Source organism: Caenorhabditis elegans, chromosome IV (genome assembly GCF_000002985.6).
Source record: "Caenorhabditis elegans chromosome IV".
Classification (NCBI taxonomy): Eukaryota; Metazoa; Nematoda; class Chromadorea; order Rhabditida; family Rhabditidae; genus Caenorhabditis; species Caenorhabditis elegans.
The window spans coordinates 6,070,319-6,084,325 of NC_003282.8; the positions used below are offsets into that span (position 1 = coordinate 6,070,319).

Consider the following 14,007-nt stretch of genomic DNA (forward strand, 5'->3'; position numbering starts at 1 on the left):
ATATTTGATTCCAGGTTCTTCTTGATGTGTTATCTTGGTGTAAATGCTGCGTGTGCACTTCAATCACTTCTAAAATCTCCTGGATGGCGTCCAGGATTCCGTTACTTCCATTGGTCACTTTCAATGATTGGAGCAATTCTTTGTGTAGCTGTCATGTTCATTTCTGCGTGGCATTTTGCTCTTTTTGCAATTATCATTGGAGCAGGTGTTTATAAGTATATTGAGTATGCTGGAGCCGAAAAAGAATGGGGAGATGGTCTTCGTGGATTGGGACTTTCAGCTGCTCGTTTCGCTCTCTTGAATTTGGATGACAAACCCCAACACTCAAGAAATTGGCGCCCACAGCTTTTAGTTCTGGCTCCAGATGTAGAATCAGCAAATACAAATGGAATATTATCATTTGTTAGTCAATTGAAAGCTGGTAAAGGATTGACACTGGTTGCACATTGTATGGAAGGAGAATATGCGGATAATTATTTGAAAGCACAAGCTGTACAGGAGAAATTGAAAGCAGTGGTTAAAAAGAATAAGATCAAGGGATTCTGTGATGTATTGGTCACTTCAAATGTGATTGAAGGAATATCATGTCTCGTTCAGGTGATTGATCCCGTATGTTTGTGCAGTTTGCTTTTCACCCAATGCTTGTGTACAACTCAGAATAGTTTTTATATTTGTTTGAAAATAAAATGAACCCGGAAAATTTTTTATTCACCTTTCCTGCACACTTACAATCTCACTAACTATATCCAAAATAATTTTTTATTTTTGTTAGTAATCTAGTAAGAAGGATAAATAGGGGTTTTGTTTTAAAGTACCTCACAGTCTGAGAAAATCCAAGTTTTAGAACGAGATTGTCGAGAATTGTTCCATACACTTTCAACCAATCAGACGAAGTGGGCGGAGCTCGAAGACACTGATTGGTTTGAAAGTAGGCGTGGACTGTTTATTTCAGAGCAAACTCTTTCCTAAATTTCAGACTGTTTTGAGTATTTTAAAGCAAAACTCTCAATAACGCCACAACTCACAATTTTACTGTTTCACATATTCAATATTCAAACCCACTAAACTTTTCTTTACTCCTTCTACGTGCATACTAGCTTTTCTCTCAATTGCTAACACTATCATTGGATGCACATAACATTCACAATCCCTTCACCTCTCTTGGAATCTTCAAATTTGAACCTCTATCTTTTATTTTCAGACATCTGGTTTGGGTGGAATGCGTCATAATACAGTCGTTCTGTCGTGGCCAAATGATTGGAAAGCTGAGCAAGAATGGGTTGTTGCCAACAAATTTGTTTCTGCAATCCGAGCAATTTCTGCTGCAAAATGTGCAATTATGGTACCAAAATATGCGGAGAAATTCCCAGCAAATGGTACCAAAGTTTCTGGATTTATTGATGTTTGGTAAGATTTTTCGGTCAACAGTGTGCAAAACTGATTTTCGTAGCATGACAATCCAACATTCTGAACGAAAATTTATATGAAACCATAGAAAAATATTCAATTAATCTGAAAATATAATTTATTTTCATTAAAAAAAATAGAAAAAATATAAAAAACTGGGTCTGAAGGTGCGTTCGTCGAAAAAATCCTAACTTCCATTTTTTCAACGAAAATGAAAATAACTTCCAAATTTGATTTATAAAATTCAAATATTTTACTGAAAAAAAAGCATTTTCATTGATTTCCGAAACATTTTTCACACAACAAACTTGAATCCTTTTTTTACAAAAAATTTTACTGTTTCATCAAATCCATAAATTAAACTAAAAATGAAATTTTCCATTGGGTCGTCGTTTGAGACTGTTAGAAATATTTGATTGAATTCGAAAAAAAAGTGAAAATCAATTATTTTGCAGGTGGGTTGTACATGATGGAGGTCTTCTTATGCTTCTTCCATTCCTTCTCCGACAACACAAAACATGGAAAAACACAACAGTTCGCCTGTTTGCAATTGCTCAAATGGAGGATAATAATGTACAAATGAAGACGGATCTGGAGAAATTCCTCTATCATTTGAGAATTGATGCAGCTGTTAATGTCATTGAAATGGTAACGATTTTTCTTGAATGTTGAAAGATGAAAATTGACTTGCTACTTTCAAAATTTTACCGTTCTAAATGTACTATAACCATTATCACTTTCAGAGAGAAAACAATTAATCACTCGAGGAGAATTATTAAAAATCAATTTTTTCCAGACTGACTCGGATATCTCTGACTACACTTACGAACGTACCATGAAAATGGAGGAACGTAATCAATACCTGAAAAATTTGAACAAGTCGGATCGTGATAAGGATATTCAGAACCATTTGGAAATTGTAACACGGGAACGAAAGCTGAGTAGAATTAATGAAGAAGCGGTGAGTTTTTACTGTTTCAAACAGTTTTTGATGAATTTTTAATTTTATTAAGAGTAGCAAAATATCAAAATATTTTCAGCCTGCTGTGGTCCCTGAGCAACGTAACTTGGAGGTTGTTGATGAAGAGCAAGAAGATGGAAAATCTGAAAATGGCTCAGCAAAAATCGAGCACAAAGGAGTACGCTTCTCAGATGATGAAGATTCTAAGGAGGTTTGAACTTTTTTCTAATAAAATATGTTTTGTTTGGAAAAAAAAATATTGAAGCATACATTTTCAATTTCTTTACTTAAAAACTTTGTATGGATTTTTTTCAATAGTTCCACTTCTTAATTGTTTCTAACAATTTCAAAATTTTGGACATTGTAAAACTTTCGATTTAGCAAATTGTTTTAATCAAAACCTTTGTTTTATTTTTTCAAACATGTTTTGAAGAGTTGAAAAAATGTTGGTAAATCAGAAATAATTTGCTTGAGATTATATCTTCGCTGAAAAATGTCTGAAAATTTACGAGTTCGCCAAAAAATTTTAACAAGAAAAAATCGATATACATACTTTAAAAAATCGGGATTTTAATTTTTGAGCGAGAATTCAAATATAATTTTGCCTTTTGAAGATTTTTTTGTAGTGAAATTGAAGAAATCTTTTTAAAATATGTATAAAAATTGCATGAATTGTTTCCTAATCATATTCTGTTACTACGGTCTATTTTCTATTTCAAAAATAAAATCCCGATTGGCGCAGCGTTTTAGGAAAATTGCACAGATCGATATTTTCGTGACTGCATGAAAAATATAGTAATTGACAATATTTGATTACTGTTTCAATAATTTTTAAATAGTTCTTCAGACTTTGCCAACTAATAAATTCCTCTTTATAGGTAAAAGTCGGAAACGGAACGTTGGAACGCGATCGAGAAGAACGGCAACGCAAACGACGATACAATGTGCATAAAATGCATACAGCTGTCAAATTGAACGAGTTGATGAGACAAAAATCAAGTGATGCTCAGCTGGTATTTGTGAATCTTCCAGGACCACCTGATGCTGATTCTGATTCTTATTGTGAGTTTTTTTTGAATTCTAAAAATTTTAATGTTTCAACATGTCTATTTGTTTATTTGAAATTTATATAATTTTAATCCCATTAAAGCTTGTTGAGCTAAAAATTTAAATTCGATTAATTTCAGATATGGACTTTATCGAAGCTCTCACCGAAGGCCTTGACCGTGTTTTACTGGTTCGTGGAACTGGCGCAGAAGTCGTCACAATCTATTCGTAATTTCTTGTTTTTCCCAATAATTAGGTTCCATTTTTCACTGGTCCCCCATATCTTTTTTCTTGTCATTTTATTCTTCTTTGTCCCAGTTTTTCACATGAAAAATATCATCAAAATTCACACAAAACAACCATCTCATTTCATTGATTTGCCTCTCCGTTTTCAATTTTTACCCCACACTTCAACGAGTTTTCTCCCATTTTTTTCAGTTTCGAATAGAATTTGAAAAGTTTTTAGTCTTAATTCAAAGAAAGTCTACTACTTACTTTAATCTAGTTTTACTTTTTCTTTTTTTTCAAATATGAATTTCATTTATTTGGTTCTCTGGAAAATCATGTTTTTTTTGTGCATTGTCCCCCCCCCCCCGTTTTTATGTATTTATCACTTTTTGTTCAACGTTTTGCCCCATTTCCCCCACGCCAACCCGATTTTCATGACATCGAATTTTGCAAAATCACACAACTAACACACTGACTATTTCGGTTATGTTTTGTAAAATGAGTATGCCTGATAAATACAAAAAAAATAAATTTGTGCCAAATTTTTTTACTGTTTCAAGTTTCCTACAATTTGAAGTAAGAATACAACGGTGTGAAAACAAATACAAAATTATTACATTTTGTGAAACTGACATAGTAGGTAGGAATTTCTCGTCGCCTTCCTCCCATACATACATACAAAAAATAAATTTTTCCGAATTTTTTTACGGTTTCACGGATTCTACAATTGCATGTTCAAAGGGGGAAAATCAATCAATTGGCATTATTTCATGCAATGAATTTTTATTTCAGTAAGACGTTTAATAAACTCCTATGGCAGGCAGGCAAATGTTCCTCATACCGGCCTATGATAGGCAGCCTGTAGCCATGAGGCAGGCGTAGGCAACAATGAAAAAAAAAGGTTTTTTTTTAACAACGAAGCAGGTTTACCCGTTTCATTATTACGCAAACGGAAACCAAATTTATTCGGATTATTCCTGAATAAAATCGCCAATTTAACAATGAGAATTTGGTGTTTTATTGCTTATACAAAAATCGCACGTTTATATTTTATTAATAGTCAATTTCTAATAATAGTCAATTTCAGAACGCTATCTCGGTGTATGTATTATCGTGAAAATAGAAACATCTCCAGTTTTATAAAATTTGAATGGATATTTAGGAAACCAGCTCCCAATAAGAATTTCAGATAAATTTAACAACAAAGTATGGCCACGATTTTTTCTCGTTTCAAAGCCAATCTGATTTTCGCTACGCGTCTTGTAATAATTGTAATAATTGATAAGATTTCGCCAAAATTTAATAATGTATTGAAACAGTAATTTATGATTAAAAAAAGTCATGAAATCTCGAGTCCACTTCCTTCCGTACCACTTCCTTCAACATTCAGTGTTTCGTCTGGAAAAAGAGTTTTGATCACTTGTTTTCTCGAAGACACCTTGTAAATTATCGAGTGTCCCTTTCCATCGGATCTGCAAAAAAAGTAAAAATTGCAGCTTCAAATCTGAAATCATTTACTGAAATTCTCTTTCGATCATGAATTTCTCTCCGTCTCCAGTTAGAATAATTCCTTCAAATAGTCCATTGATGATTTCGCCGTCTACTGTGGAATTTGGTTGGTCTGAAATCGAGTTGTTGGAACATTTTTTTTAATTTATTTTAAAAAAATTTCTTCCACTTTCTTAGTGAAATTCGTAAAGTAAACTAATATTTATAGCTCCGACAATTGTAATACTGAAATAGTAATCACAGCTAATTTTCACAAACTAAAAAATGCTTTTTCACTATACCCATAAGGTAATACTAAGTTTAACTCAACAGTAAGATGCCCGTTATAATACAGGAGATACATAGCTTTCTCACCTTCCAACTTCCCTTGCCACGCTGTACCTTCGTCAGAAAACTGTGCAGTTTCCTCTGCGAACTCTTCTTTTATCTGACAACTTCTCTGGAGACGAAGCGGGAAATCTCTGCCGTATGCCCGAAAATTGAAGTTTGCGGTTTCTGTGCAGCATTTCGTGAGAACTTCTTCATCAATATCTTGATTGAATGAAAATTCAACAGGTGTGTAGTCGAGAACTTGGAATTCGAATGCCGATCCTAAACAATGAGAGTGAATGAAAATTCAATTTTTGGGTGTTTATTACCATATTGTGAAACAGTCAAAAATAATATAGCAACAAAACAGAAAGACATTGTTGGAAGAAATGGGTGAGTAGTAAGAATAAAAAGAGAGATAACTAATGAAGATATGGAATATATGAGAGGTCGGATGGTACCTCAAGATGACAGAGGACAAGGCCACGGACCATGTCAATTGGAAAATAGAACAAAAAGAGAACAATTAGTCAATAGGAACCCACTACAAGAAAGAAACTGTGGCCATAAAAATTATAAAAGTTTTAGCATTTGTTTGAAACAGTTAAAAAACAATTTTTTTTTAATTTTTCTAAGAACGGTTTTTTTCACGGATTCCTTGCTCAAAATGAAAATATTAAATAAAAAATAATATAAAACTAGTTCTTCCTGCTTTTTGCTTCTGAACTAATCATTCCAATGAATTTTCTGATTGTACACATATTTAATCACTTTGTAAGAAATATTCACATGTAATTTCTAACAATAAGGATGATGGGAGATCATTGAATATTTGACAAACGAATCAATATAATATCAACATGATTAATCATATCGTTGAAACAGCAATTTTTTTTTCAAAAGTTGTTTAACGAAAATTTTCATTTTTATTGAAATTATAAAACACACATCAATTCAAATATCATAACTGCAAAATTAAGAGATCACAAAACTATTCCTTCTTGCTCTTTTCTTCAGAGCTTCTCGATCCGAAGCATTTTTTAATCGTACACCTAATAACTTTGTAAGAAATGTACAAAAACACCACAGTTATCAGACTGATAATAGAGATAATGTCCAAGAAGAAATATTGAACAAATGTGAGTTGTCTTCCATAATTATCCATTGATGGCAGTTTTCCAAATCTTAAATTTTTCATTTGTTAATTTATTTCTTTGAACAAAAATCACTCACCTCGCTGTGAATTCCACATATTTTAAAAATGTTTCTTTTGGATTTGTTGGCTGATTTCTCAACATTTCAGCCACTCGTTCTGCACTTTTTCTATATTCTGGATTATTCAAAACCTCTTCAATCGTGGATTGAACAAGTTTTGCATCAGATAAATCAGTTTTCTTGAGAACAGCTACCCCTCCGTGACGTTTAAGCATTTGACCATTTCTGGATTGATCAGCAAAGAGTGGGATCTGAAATTAGATATTTCTTTTAAGTATTGTTGTAATTTCCAATTAAATCCCCTCACCATAACAGCAGGAGTACCCATCATGGAAAGTTCAGTAACTGAGCCAAGACCTCCATGAGTTACAAAAACATTTAATCTTTTATCAGCAAGAAGTTCATTTTGTGGAAGCCAGTCTCCAAGGTAGACATTTTCAATTCCTTCTGTGAATTTATCATTCAAATCTTCATATTTCCAAATAAATGTGGTATCTGGCATTGATTTGATTACTTGGAGGAATGTATTTCTGGAAAAATGAGTAATTGTAATTTTAACTTGAATTAAAACGACAGAGAAACGGTCGACATTTTTCTTGCAAAAAACTGACAAACTAAAATGAAATCTAACAAGGTAGGAAATTCAAGTTTTTAACTTTAATTTTGTATTTCTTCTCGATTTGTTCTCGTTGTTTTTTTTTATATCTTTGCAGTTGACACTTGAAAAATTTGTTTCTGAATAACGTCACTTTTCTAACAAGCTCGGTTATTTGGATTGAACACATGACTAACACACAATTATTCAATCTTATTTTTCAGTCGATTTCTGAGCTAACTGAAACATACTTGTATTCCAATGGCATATCGACAGATCTTGCATTTGATCCAAATGAAATGAAAACATTTTTCTTTCGAATATCTAAAATCTTGCTCCATTTCTCTTCAAGTTTCAATGATTTTTTATCAGTTTTAACTGATAATCCTCCGATTGGAATTATTTTATCAAATGTTGGAGCAGGAAAATCCAAAAGTGGAATTTGATTTGTCATTATAAAAGATGCCTCTGGCACAACTTCTCTCCATGATCTCCATTTTGGATTAATTTCTTTGACAACTTCAGCTTCTCTATCTCCAATATAACTAAAGAAGTATGATCCACAAGCATATTGAATCACATTAACAAATCTTTGCCACATAGTCATCCGGTCACTGTTGGTGGACATAAGTCCGGGATTGTAACTAGGGGCAGCTGGCTGACCAATGACGTCACTAACATGATCAAGGCGACTGGAAGAGAGAATTCCCACGTGGGCACGGATATTGATGGCTTCGAAGAATGCTGAAAGGGAAATGGTGAAATGTTTAAAATGTTTGTACTTTTTCACAGTTGCTATTAAATTGGATACCTTTGAACAGCCTAGTGGTTCTTGCATGTATGAATAATAAAATATAATTTTGTCTTAACATAAATTAGGCTGGTTTTCATTCAACAATTTAGTGAAATACAAAAAAAAACAATTTTTCAAATTCAGTTTTTTGTTTTTTTCAGTTAATTTTGTTTTATTTTTTTCAATTCTTTTTTTTTGCAATTTCCTTCTAAATTCATTTCAATGCTGTATATAAAGTTTTAAAACAATATTCTCATATAAATTCAAACTGGAAATCGGACTTACGATATGCACACAAATCAAATGGTTCAGTTACTGCCAAGTCATAATTTTCTGCTTTCATCGTTTCAATCAATTCAGTGTTTGTCAAAACTTTTTTGCATTGAGAGCTGAATGTATTTGACATCATTCCAACTCTCTGAAAAATATCAATTTTAAAATTTAAATCATAAATTGTAATCCCTCACTGTCAACATTGTAAAAGGATTTGTGTTGTCCATAGTCCACAAATTATTCAACATCTTTGTTCGAGCCTTTGCAAACGCCGCAACGTCATCGGATGAATTAACAAAAATTATGTTTTTTGTTGATTTAAGAGATGTTTTTATTGAATCATCAAATACCGGCATTACAACAGTCTGAAATATTCGACTTTTTAAGAGTTTTCTGTACAATTCCTACTAGGGCTGAAAAATCGGACTTTTCCGGACTATCCCGGACGTCCGGTATTTGTGTTTCGGATAATCCGGGGCCTATTTTTGAGGTTTTACATAGGTTTATTAATTTTTTTTTGACAGCTCTTAAAAAATGCCAACCTAATTCCCACTGTTGTAACAAAAAAATCATGAACTTTTTAAATTTTTGTAATAAAAAATAATTTAATTTTTGCAAAATTCAAGTATTGATTGATTATTATCATTAATAGTAGTTTCTCCGAGTGAAGTGTTATAAGCACATATTGAAACAGTCAACAGTTTAGGTTGCAAATTGATAAATTTTATTTTCGAAGACTTTTATGAACACGTCTTAAATTCAAACCTTTAAAAAATCAGTAAATTATAGTTCAATAGATTTTTTTTTATCCTTGGTCAAAGAAGACCACTTAGTTTTCACTACTCATATTTTTAGAAGTCGACGAAAGGATTTTTCTAAGAATTTTTAATATTGTAAACTGTCACAAAATTTTGTATTATGTTGAATTAAAACATGCAAAATTGCTCTAAAATTTTCAAAAAAACTAAAATAATTCGATTTTTTTAGGGTAAGTTACGCCTGGTTGTAAAATTGCATACTTGTACTACGAGGCAAAATCTGACTCTGGTTAATTAGAATAATGGAATTATTTGTTCGAACTATATGAAAAATTCTCATTTTAGTTCTTATCACTTATTTTCTATATCCAAAACCAACCACATTATGTCCGGCATCTGTCAGAATATCTGCAGCAGCACCCAAAAATTTGACGTGACTGTGACCAAAAAGGTTTGTGTAAAAAAGAATCTTGTAAGAACTTGCAAAACATATTGTTGCGGCAAATATTAAAATTATGGAAAATAACTTCATCTGAAAATTTATAAATTCAAGAACAAAAATCAATTACTTCAAACAAAGAATTTTAGCTGACTGCCTCCAGACCATATTTCATTTTCCTATTTATACTTCGGACACAACTCTCCAATTTAAGACCAATGATGCAAAGAAATACTGTTTCGCAATTCACGTTAAAAGTTATAGACGCAGATATAAAAAGATGATGCTAATACGATATGTTTGCCGAAAAACTGATAGGGTGGACACATTTGTGTCCGAATGTTAAGACCAAAATTACGAACATCAGAATGGAGTTGATGCAATTGAAACAAGATATTTTATTCATTTTTGAAATGTTTCAGCTTTATTAGTTTTGACGATGATTGTGGTAACTAATTTATTGGAACTCCCCCCCCCCCCCCCCCCCTCATATAAAAAAAAAGTTCAAAATGCATATTTCCAGTTTAAATTCAAAATTGGAATTTCAAAATATTATGTCAATCAGGGAAAATATAGTAACTGTTTAAAATTTTAAAATATGCTAATAAATTTCCCTGTTTCAATATGTATTGAAAAATAAACAAAAAAACGTACCGTAATAAGTCGTTGATGATCGTTTTATAAATTTTCGAACTAGTTTCCGTTTCAAATTTGATCTAGAAAAAAATTATGTTTTAAATATTTCCACAATAAACTACATATATAATAGTTACTCAATTAAGAACGGTAACATTGAAAGGGTAGTTTGTTTCATAGTACGGGTTTGAAACAGGAAAAATTAAGTGAGACAACACGTTTTAAAACTGATTTTCATATTGAAAATTCTATTTTATGGCGGAATAGAATTCAAAAGTTTACAAAAGAAACAGGTTATTACAAAAACAGTTTTGATGGACTCCGATGAAATTTGAAAATGTGTGTTAATATGCAAAGTGCATAGAATAACATGTGCCTTTTCCTTTTTTTTTAATGAAGAAGTTATTTTTGAAATCTGAATTTTTATTTTATTCGAATAATCACAACAATGATGAGATCACAAAAAATTACAACCTGCACTTATTCTTTTTTACTTTTTTGGTCAATATTTCTAGATCCAATACATTTTCTAAAAGCAAATTTAACAATTCTAAAAGAAACATATAAAAATATCAAAGTAATCAGAATAAAAATTGCGATAATGTCCAAAAAGAAGTACTCAACGAATGATTGTTGTCTTCCATAATTATCTAGAGACGGCAGTTTTCCAAATCTGAAAGTTGAAAAAGCATTTTATAGGAATAAATATCGATAGTCTACCTTGCTGCAAATTCCACGTATTTTACAAGTGTCTCTCTGGGATTTGTCGGCAGATTATTGAGCATTTCGGATAGCCTCTCAGCATTCTTTCTGTACTCCGAATTATTAATTACTTTTTCAATTGTTTCTTGCACGAGTTTAGGGTTAGATAGATCGTTTTTCACGAGAACAGCTGCTCCTCCATGACGCTTGAGCATTTGAGCATTTCTGGATTGATCAGCAAAGAGAGGAATCTGAAAATTAAACTGTTTTAAGGGCATTTCAGAAGAAATAAAATCTTACCATAACAGCAGGAGTACCCATCATGGAAAGTTCAGTAACTGAGCCAAGACCTCCATGAGTTACAAAAACATTTAATCTTTTATCAGCAAGAAGTTCATTTTGTGGAAGCCAATCTCCAAGATAGACATTTTCAATTCCTTCTGTGAATTTATCATTCAAATCTTCGTATTTCCAAATAAATGTGGTATCTGGCATTGATTTGATCACTTGGAGGAATGTCTTTCTGAAAAATAAATAGTGATTGTAAAAAATAATTGTAACTTGAAATAAAACCCCAGAGAAACAGTAGAAATGTTTATCACAAAAACTGACTAGTAACAAACATTCGGGTTTGCTCTTATTCTTCAAATAAGATGACATTTTTTAATTATTACTCTTTTTGAAAGTACACTCCTAGAAGCTTAGATAAAATATCTGATAGTGAGTAAAAATAAACATTTCTAACCAACAAGAAAAAAAAACAAAAACAATTTCGATTGTGTCTTTCAGTTAATATCTGAACTAAATGAAACATACTTGTATTCCAATGGCATATCGACAGATCTTGCATTTGATCCAAATGAAATGAACACATTTTTCTTTCGAATATCTAAAATCTTGCTCCATTTCTCTTCAAGTTTCAATGATTTTTTATCAGTTTTAACTGATAATCCTCCGATTGGAATTATTTTATCAAATGTTGGAGCAGGAAAATCCAAAAGTGGAATTTGATTTGTCATTATAAAAGATGCTTCCGGTAACGTTTCTCTCCATGATCTCCATTTTGGATTAATTTCTTTTGCTACTTCAGCATCTTTATCACCAACGTAACTGAAGAAGTATGATCCAGCAGCATATTGAATTAAATTTAAAAGTCTTTGTGGCATTGTCATTTGATCTCCATTGCTAGACAGTAGACCGGGATTGTAACTTGCAGCAGCAGGTTGTCCGATGACGTCACTCACATGGTCGTAGCGACTGGCTGATAAGATTGCCACGTGGGTCCGAGTCTCGATGGCTTCGAAGAATTCTGAAATAGAACACTTACTTGTTTTCAAAATTAGTCTCTATAAATGAGTCTAAAACTACAACGTTTCTTTGAAACAGTAATTTTCTTGAATGGTAAATATTAATAACCAACCATAAGCGCATGTATCAAATGGTTCCGTAATAGCCAAATCGTAGTTTTCTGCTTTCAATTTTTCAATAATATCAGTTTCAGACAGCACTCTCTTGCATTGAGAGCTGAAAATTTTTGACATTGTTTCCACTTTCTGAAAATATAGAAATTCGGTTAATTTCTCATAACAGTTCTTGAAAAAACTTACTTTAATCATTGTCAAAGGATTTGTATTATCCTGTAGCCATATATTTTTCAACATAGTAGCTCTTCCTTTCACAAAATTGGCGATATCTTCAGTTGGTTGAAGCATAATTACGTTTTTTGTAGATTTTAAAGATGTCTTCAGTGCTTTGTCGAATACAGGTATCAAGACAGTCTGAATTTTTCTAATTTTTAGGAATTATAATCACAATTGAAAGAATATTTTATTGTAACTCAGTAAGTTTCCAAGTGTTTTTTTCATTTTAATAATTACTGTTTCTGCTCTCAGATGCATTTAGTATTGAAATATTCATATTACTCGAATTCTAATGTGGTAAGTATTTTAATTTTTCTTAATTTAGTTGGGTTTTTTTCTGAAAATTTACATAAAAATTCTCAGCTTGATTTGAGACCTTTACTTGTACTACCAAAACATAATAAAAAATGGTATTTATTCTTTTTATTTATGGGAAGTCGCTAAAAAAATTGACCGCCCACTGAAAATATTAAATCACTGTTTCAATGAACATATATCTGAAATTATTTTTTCTCCAAACTCATTCTATTCGACATCTAATTGTAAGTGAGCGAATGTGCAAATATATCTTATACTCAAGTTACACATATTAACCTACAATTTTGTTCAAAAACTAACCACATTATGTCCTGCATCTGTCAAAGTATCTGCTGCAGCACCCAAAAATTTCACATGACTGTGACCGAAAAGATTCGTGTAGAAAAGAATCTTGTATGAACTTGCAAAACATATTGCACTAAAAAGTAGAAATAGTAATCTCATCTGAAAATTTAAATTTTATGTTTAAAAAATCAACAAAAAAGAAAATACATAAAAAAAAAGAAAATAAAAAATGTATTGTTTCAGAAAAATGTGAAAACTTGAATTTTTAACTTTACGATTACTGTTTCTTCCTCTGTTTATACTCCAGTCACAATCATCCTAACAGTTCTGCCCAGTGGTGTCAAGATTTTTTTGTACAGAGAGACACAGACATAGAAAAAACGAGAGAGTTTTAGACGCAGACTGCATAAGAATGACGATAATATAATAAGTTTGACGAAACAATGATATGAACACAAATGTGTGTTGGGTCCAAAGAACCACGCCAAATAGACTCGAGTGCAGACATTTTTGTGGTTTGTTGCCGGAGTTTTTTGATCTATTGAAACTTATTTGCTCTCAGATTTAGGAGTTTAAAATTTCTCTCAAAATTGTTCTTTGAAATTAGTAGTATGTTTTAGTTTAGCACTATAAATAACCACCTAATTTGCTATGAGGAAAAGTACATAGTGCGAATTAGAGGTGTCGATGGGTCGAAAAGGGTCGACCCGGAACCCACCCCATGGATCGGCCGCCCTTTTTGGGTTCGATACGGGGACGGGACGTCCCGTTGTCCCGTTTTTAAAATTATCACGGGAACGGGACAATTTCCCTCATGATTTTGTTGCACATTTTAAAGTTCTGTTTTTGAGTTTTGTTTCAAGACTTAAATTCATGCAGATTAATGACTTAC

At 32.0% G+C, this 14,007-nt stretch overlaps 4 protein-coding genes and 31 non-coding genes across 39 annotated transcripts in view; 18 read left to right on the forward strand and 17 right to left on the reverse strand.

Annotated features, from left to right (window-relative positions):
- kcc-2 (K+/Cl-Cotransporter) overlaps positions 1 to 4,189 on the forward strand; it is a gene marked incomplete at both ends in the record, with an annotated part of 33,532 nt that extends 29,343 nt beyond the window's left edge. For 2 of the 5 annotated variants that reach the window (NM_001268349.3, NM_001268351.3), the window contains 7 exons: positions 15 to 597; positions 1,202 to 1,407; positions 1,863 to 2,055; positions 2,204 to 2,368; positions 2,448 to 2,579; positions 3,247 to 3,430; positions 3,556 to 4,188. In NM_001268349.3, coding sequence (NP_001255278.1) covers positions 15 to 597; positions 1,202 to 1,407; positions 1,863 to 2,055; positions 2,204 to 2,368; positions 2,448 to 2,579; positions 3,247 to 3,430; positions 3,556 to 3,647 — 1,555 coding nt within the window. Of the gene's footprint in view, positions 1 to 14; positions 598 to 1,201; positions 1,408 to 1,862; positions 2,056 to 2,203; positions 2,369 to 2,447; positions 2,580 to 3,246; positions 3,431 to 3,555 lie in introns of all 5 variants that reach the window. The other 3 variants (NM_001268350.4, NM_001380258.1, NM_001268352.3) reach the window with 2 other exon arrangements.
- On the forward strand, positions 1,078 to 1,098 carry 21ur-1207. The gene has a single exon (NR_055264.1).
- 21ur-14188 lies at positions 1,789 to 1,809 on the forward strand. The gene has a single exon (NR_055265.1).
- 21ur-417 lies at positions 1,790 to 1,810 on the forward strand. Its single transcript, NR_055266.1, has one exon.
- On the forward strand, positions 2,162 to 2,182 carry 21ur-9440. The gene has a single exon (NR_055267.1).
- 21ur-7572 lies at positions 2,684 to 2,704 on the forward strand. The gene has a single exon (NR_055268.1).
- 21ur-1764 lies at positions 3,508 to 3,528 on the forward strand. Its single transcript, NR_055269.1, has one exon.
- A 207-nt stretch (positions 4,190 to 4,396) lies between the features above and the next one.
- On the forward strand, positions 4,397 to 4,417 carry 21ur-223. Its single transcript, NR_055270.1, has one exon.
- A 236-nt stretch (positions 4,418 to 4,653) lies between these two features.
- cpg-20 (Pep_M12B_propep domain-containing protein) lies at positions 4,654 to 5,910 on the reverse strand. The gene is made up of 4 exons (NM_068510.4): positions 5,791 to 5,910; positions 5,507 to 5,743; positions 5,162 to 5,264; positions 4,654 to 5,115 (listed from the first exon to the last, which is right to left on the reverse strand). The coding sequence occupies exons 1-4, from the start codon at positions 5,837 to 5,839 to the stop codon at positions 4,983 to 4,985; spliced, it is 522 nt and encodes a 173-aa protein (NP_500911.1). The 5' UTR covers positions 5,840 to 5,910; the 3' UTR covers positions 4,654 to 4,982.
- 21ur-5175 lies at positions 4,897 to 4,917 on the reverse strand. The gene has a single exon (NR_055271.1).
- 21ur-7612 lies at positions 5,219 to 5,239 on the reverse strand. Its single transcript, NR_055272.1, has one exon.
- 21ur-10495 lies at positions 5,222 to 5,242 on the reverse strand. Its single transcript, NR_055273.1, has one exon.
- 21ur-1157 lies at positions 5,465 to 5,485 on the forward strand. Its single transcript, NR_055274.1, has one exon.
- Positions 5,740 to 5,760, reverse strand: 21ur-3734. The gene has a single exon (NR_055275.1).
- On the reverse strand, positions 5,741 to 5,761 carry 21ur-14414. Its single transcript, NR_055276.1, has one exon.
- An 88-nt stretch (positions 5,911 to 5,998) lies between the features above and the next one.
- Positions 5,999 to 6,019, reverse strand: 21ur-6722. The gene has a single exon (NR_055277.1).
- A 260-nt stretch (positions 6,020 to 6,279) lies between these two features.
- 21ur-9403 lies at positions 6,280 to 6,300 on the reverse strand. The gene has a single exon (NR_055278.1).
- Positions 6,301 to 6,367: 67 nt separating this feature from the next.
- Positions 6,368 to 9,634, reverse strand: ugt-19 (glucuronosyltransferase). The gene is made up of 7 exons (NM_068511.3): positions 9,475 to 9,634; positions 8,532 to 8,702; positions 8,350 to 8,482; positions 7,523 to 8,015; positions 6,984 to 7,206; positions 6,695 to 6,927; positions 6,368 to 6,645 (listed from the first exon to the last, which is right to left on the reverse strand). Exons 1-7 carry the CDS (start codon positions 9,625 to 9,627, stop codon positions 6,453 to 6,455), a joined length of 1,599 nt encoding a protein of 532 aa, NP_500912.2. The 5' UTR covers positions 9,628 to 9,634; the 3' UTR covers positions 6,368 to 6,452.
- On the reverse strand, positions 7,194 to 7,214 carry 21ur-10215. Its single transcript, NR_055279.1, has one exon.
- Positions 7,453 to 7,473, reverse strand: 21ur-10647. Its single transcript, NR_055280.1, has one exon.
- Positions 7,454 to 7,474, reverse strand: 21ur-331. The gene has a single exon (NR_055281.1).
- On the forward strand, positions 8,098 to 8,118 carry 21ur-3740. The gene has a single exon (NR_055282.1).
- Positions 8,099 to 8,119, forward strand: 21ur-5774. The gene has a single exon (NR_055283.1).
- On the reverse strand, positions 8,962 to 8,982 carry 21ur-6093. Its single transcript, NR_055284.1, has one exon.
- Positions 8,965 to 8,985, reverse strand: 21ur-8177. Its single transcript, NR_055285.1, has one exon.
- Positions 9,635 to 9,818: 184 nt separating the features above from the next.
- Positions 9,819 to 9,839, forward strand: 21ur-2987. Its single transcript, NR_055286.1, has one exon.
- A 354-nt stretch (positions 9,840 to 10,193) lies between these two features.
- 21ur-10477 lies at positions 10,194 to 10,214 on the forward strand. Its single transcript, NR_055287.1, has one exon.
- Positions 10,215 to 10,576: 362 nt separating this feature from the next.
- Positions 10,577 to 13,282, reverse strand: ugt-20 (glucuronosyltransferase). The gene is made up of 7 exons (NM_068512.3): positions 13,131 to 13,282; positions 12,480 to 12,650; positions 12,293 to 12,425; positions 11,689 to 12,181; positions 11,173 to 11,395; positions 10,891 to 11,123; positions 10,577 to 10,843 (listed from the first exon to the last, which is right to left on the reverse strand). The coding sequence occupies exons 1-7, from the start codon at positions 13,272 to 13,274 to the stop codon at positions 10,651 to 10,653; spliced, it is 1,590 nt and encodes a 529-aa protein (NP_500913.1). The 5' UTR covers positions 13,275 to 13,282; the 3' UTR covers positions 10,577 to 10,650.
- 21ur-5587 lies at positions 11,393 to 11,413 on the reverse strand. Its single transcript, NR_055288.1, has one exon.
- Positions 12,191 to 12,211, reverse strand: 21ur-7675. Its single transcript, NR_055289.1, has one exon.
- On the forward strand, positions 12,795 to 12,815 carry 21ur-6141. Its single transcript, NR_055290.1, has one exon.
- Positions 13,037 to 13,057, forward strand: 21ur-7661. Its single transcript, NR_055291.1, has one exon.
- A 114-nt stretch (positions 13,283 to 13,396) lies between the features above and the next one.
- On the forward strand, positions 13,397 to 13,417 carry 21ur-9826. The gene has a single exon (NR_055292.1).
- A 23-nt stretch (positions 13,418 to 13,440) lies between these two features.
- On the forward strand, positions 13,441 to 13,461 carry 21ur-11431. The gene has a single exon (NR_055293.1).
- Positions 13,442 to 13,462, forward strand: 21ur-4109. Its single transcript, NR_055294.1, has one exon.
- The last annotated feature ends 545 nt before the right edge of the window (positions 13,463 to 14,007 follow it).

What these genes read in the sequence shown, in the direction of transcription:
- cpg-20 (NM_068510.4), bottom strand. Translation starts at nt 5,839, where the DNA reads ATGTCTTTCTGTTTTGTTGCTATATTATTTTTGACTGTTTCACAATAT. An exon ending in GTGGCAAGGGAAGTTGGAAG is followed by an intron (nt 5,265 to 5,506) that starts GTGAGAAAGCTA and finishes ACTCGATTTCAG; the next exon opens with ACCAACCAAATTCCACAGTA. An exon ending in ATGATCGAAAGAGAATTTCA is followed by an intron (nt 5,116 to 5,161) that starts GTAAATGATTTC and finishes CTTTTTTTGCAG; the next exon opens with ATCCGATGGAAAGGGACACT.
- ugt-19 (NM_068511.3), bottom strand. Translation starts at nt 9,627, where the DNA reads ATGAAGTTATTTTCCATAATTTTAATATTTGCCGCAACAATATGTTTT. An exon ending in CAGATGCCGGACATAATGTG is followed by an intron (nt 8,703 to 9,474) that starts GTTGGTTTTGGA and finishes CGAATATTTCAG; the next exon opens with ACTGTTGTAATGCCGGTATT. An exon ending in ATTTGATTTGTGTGCATATC is followed by an intron (nt 8,016 to 8,349) that starts GTAAGTCCGATT and finishes TTTCCCTTTCAG; the next exon opens with CATTCTTCGAAGCCATCAAT.
- ugt-20 (NM_068512.3), bottom strand. Translation starts at nt 13,274, where the DNA reads ATGAGATTACTATTTCTACTTTTTAGTGCAATATGTTTTGCAAGTTCA. An exon ending in CAGATGCAGGACATAATGTG is followed by an intron (nt 12,651 to 13,130) that starts GTTAGTTTTTGA and finishes AGAAAAATTCAG; the next exon opens with ACTGTCTTGATACCTGTATT. An exon ending in TACGTGGAATTTGCAGCAAG is followed by an intron (nt 10,844 to 10,890) that starts GTAGACTATCGA and finishes TTCAACTTTCAG; the next exon opens with ATTTGGAAAACTGCCGTCTC.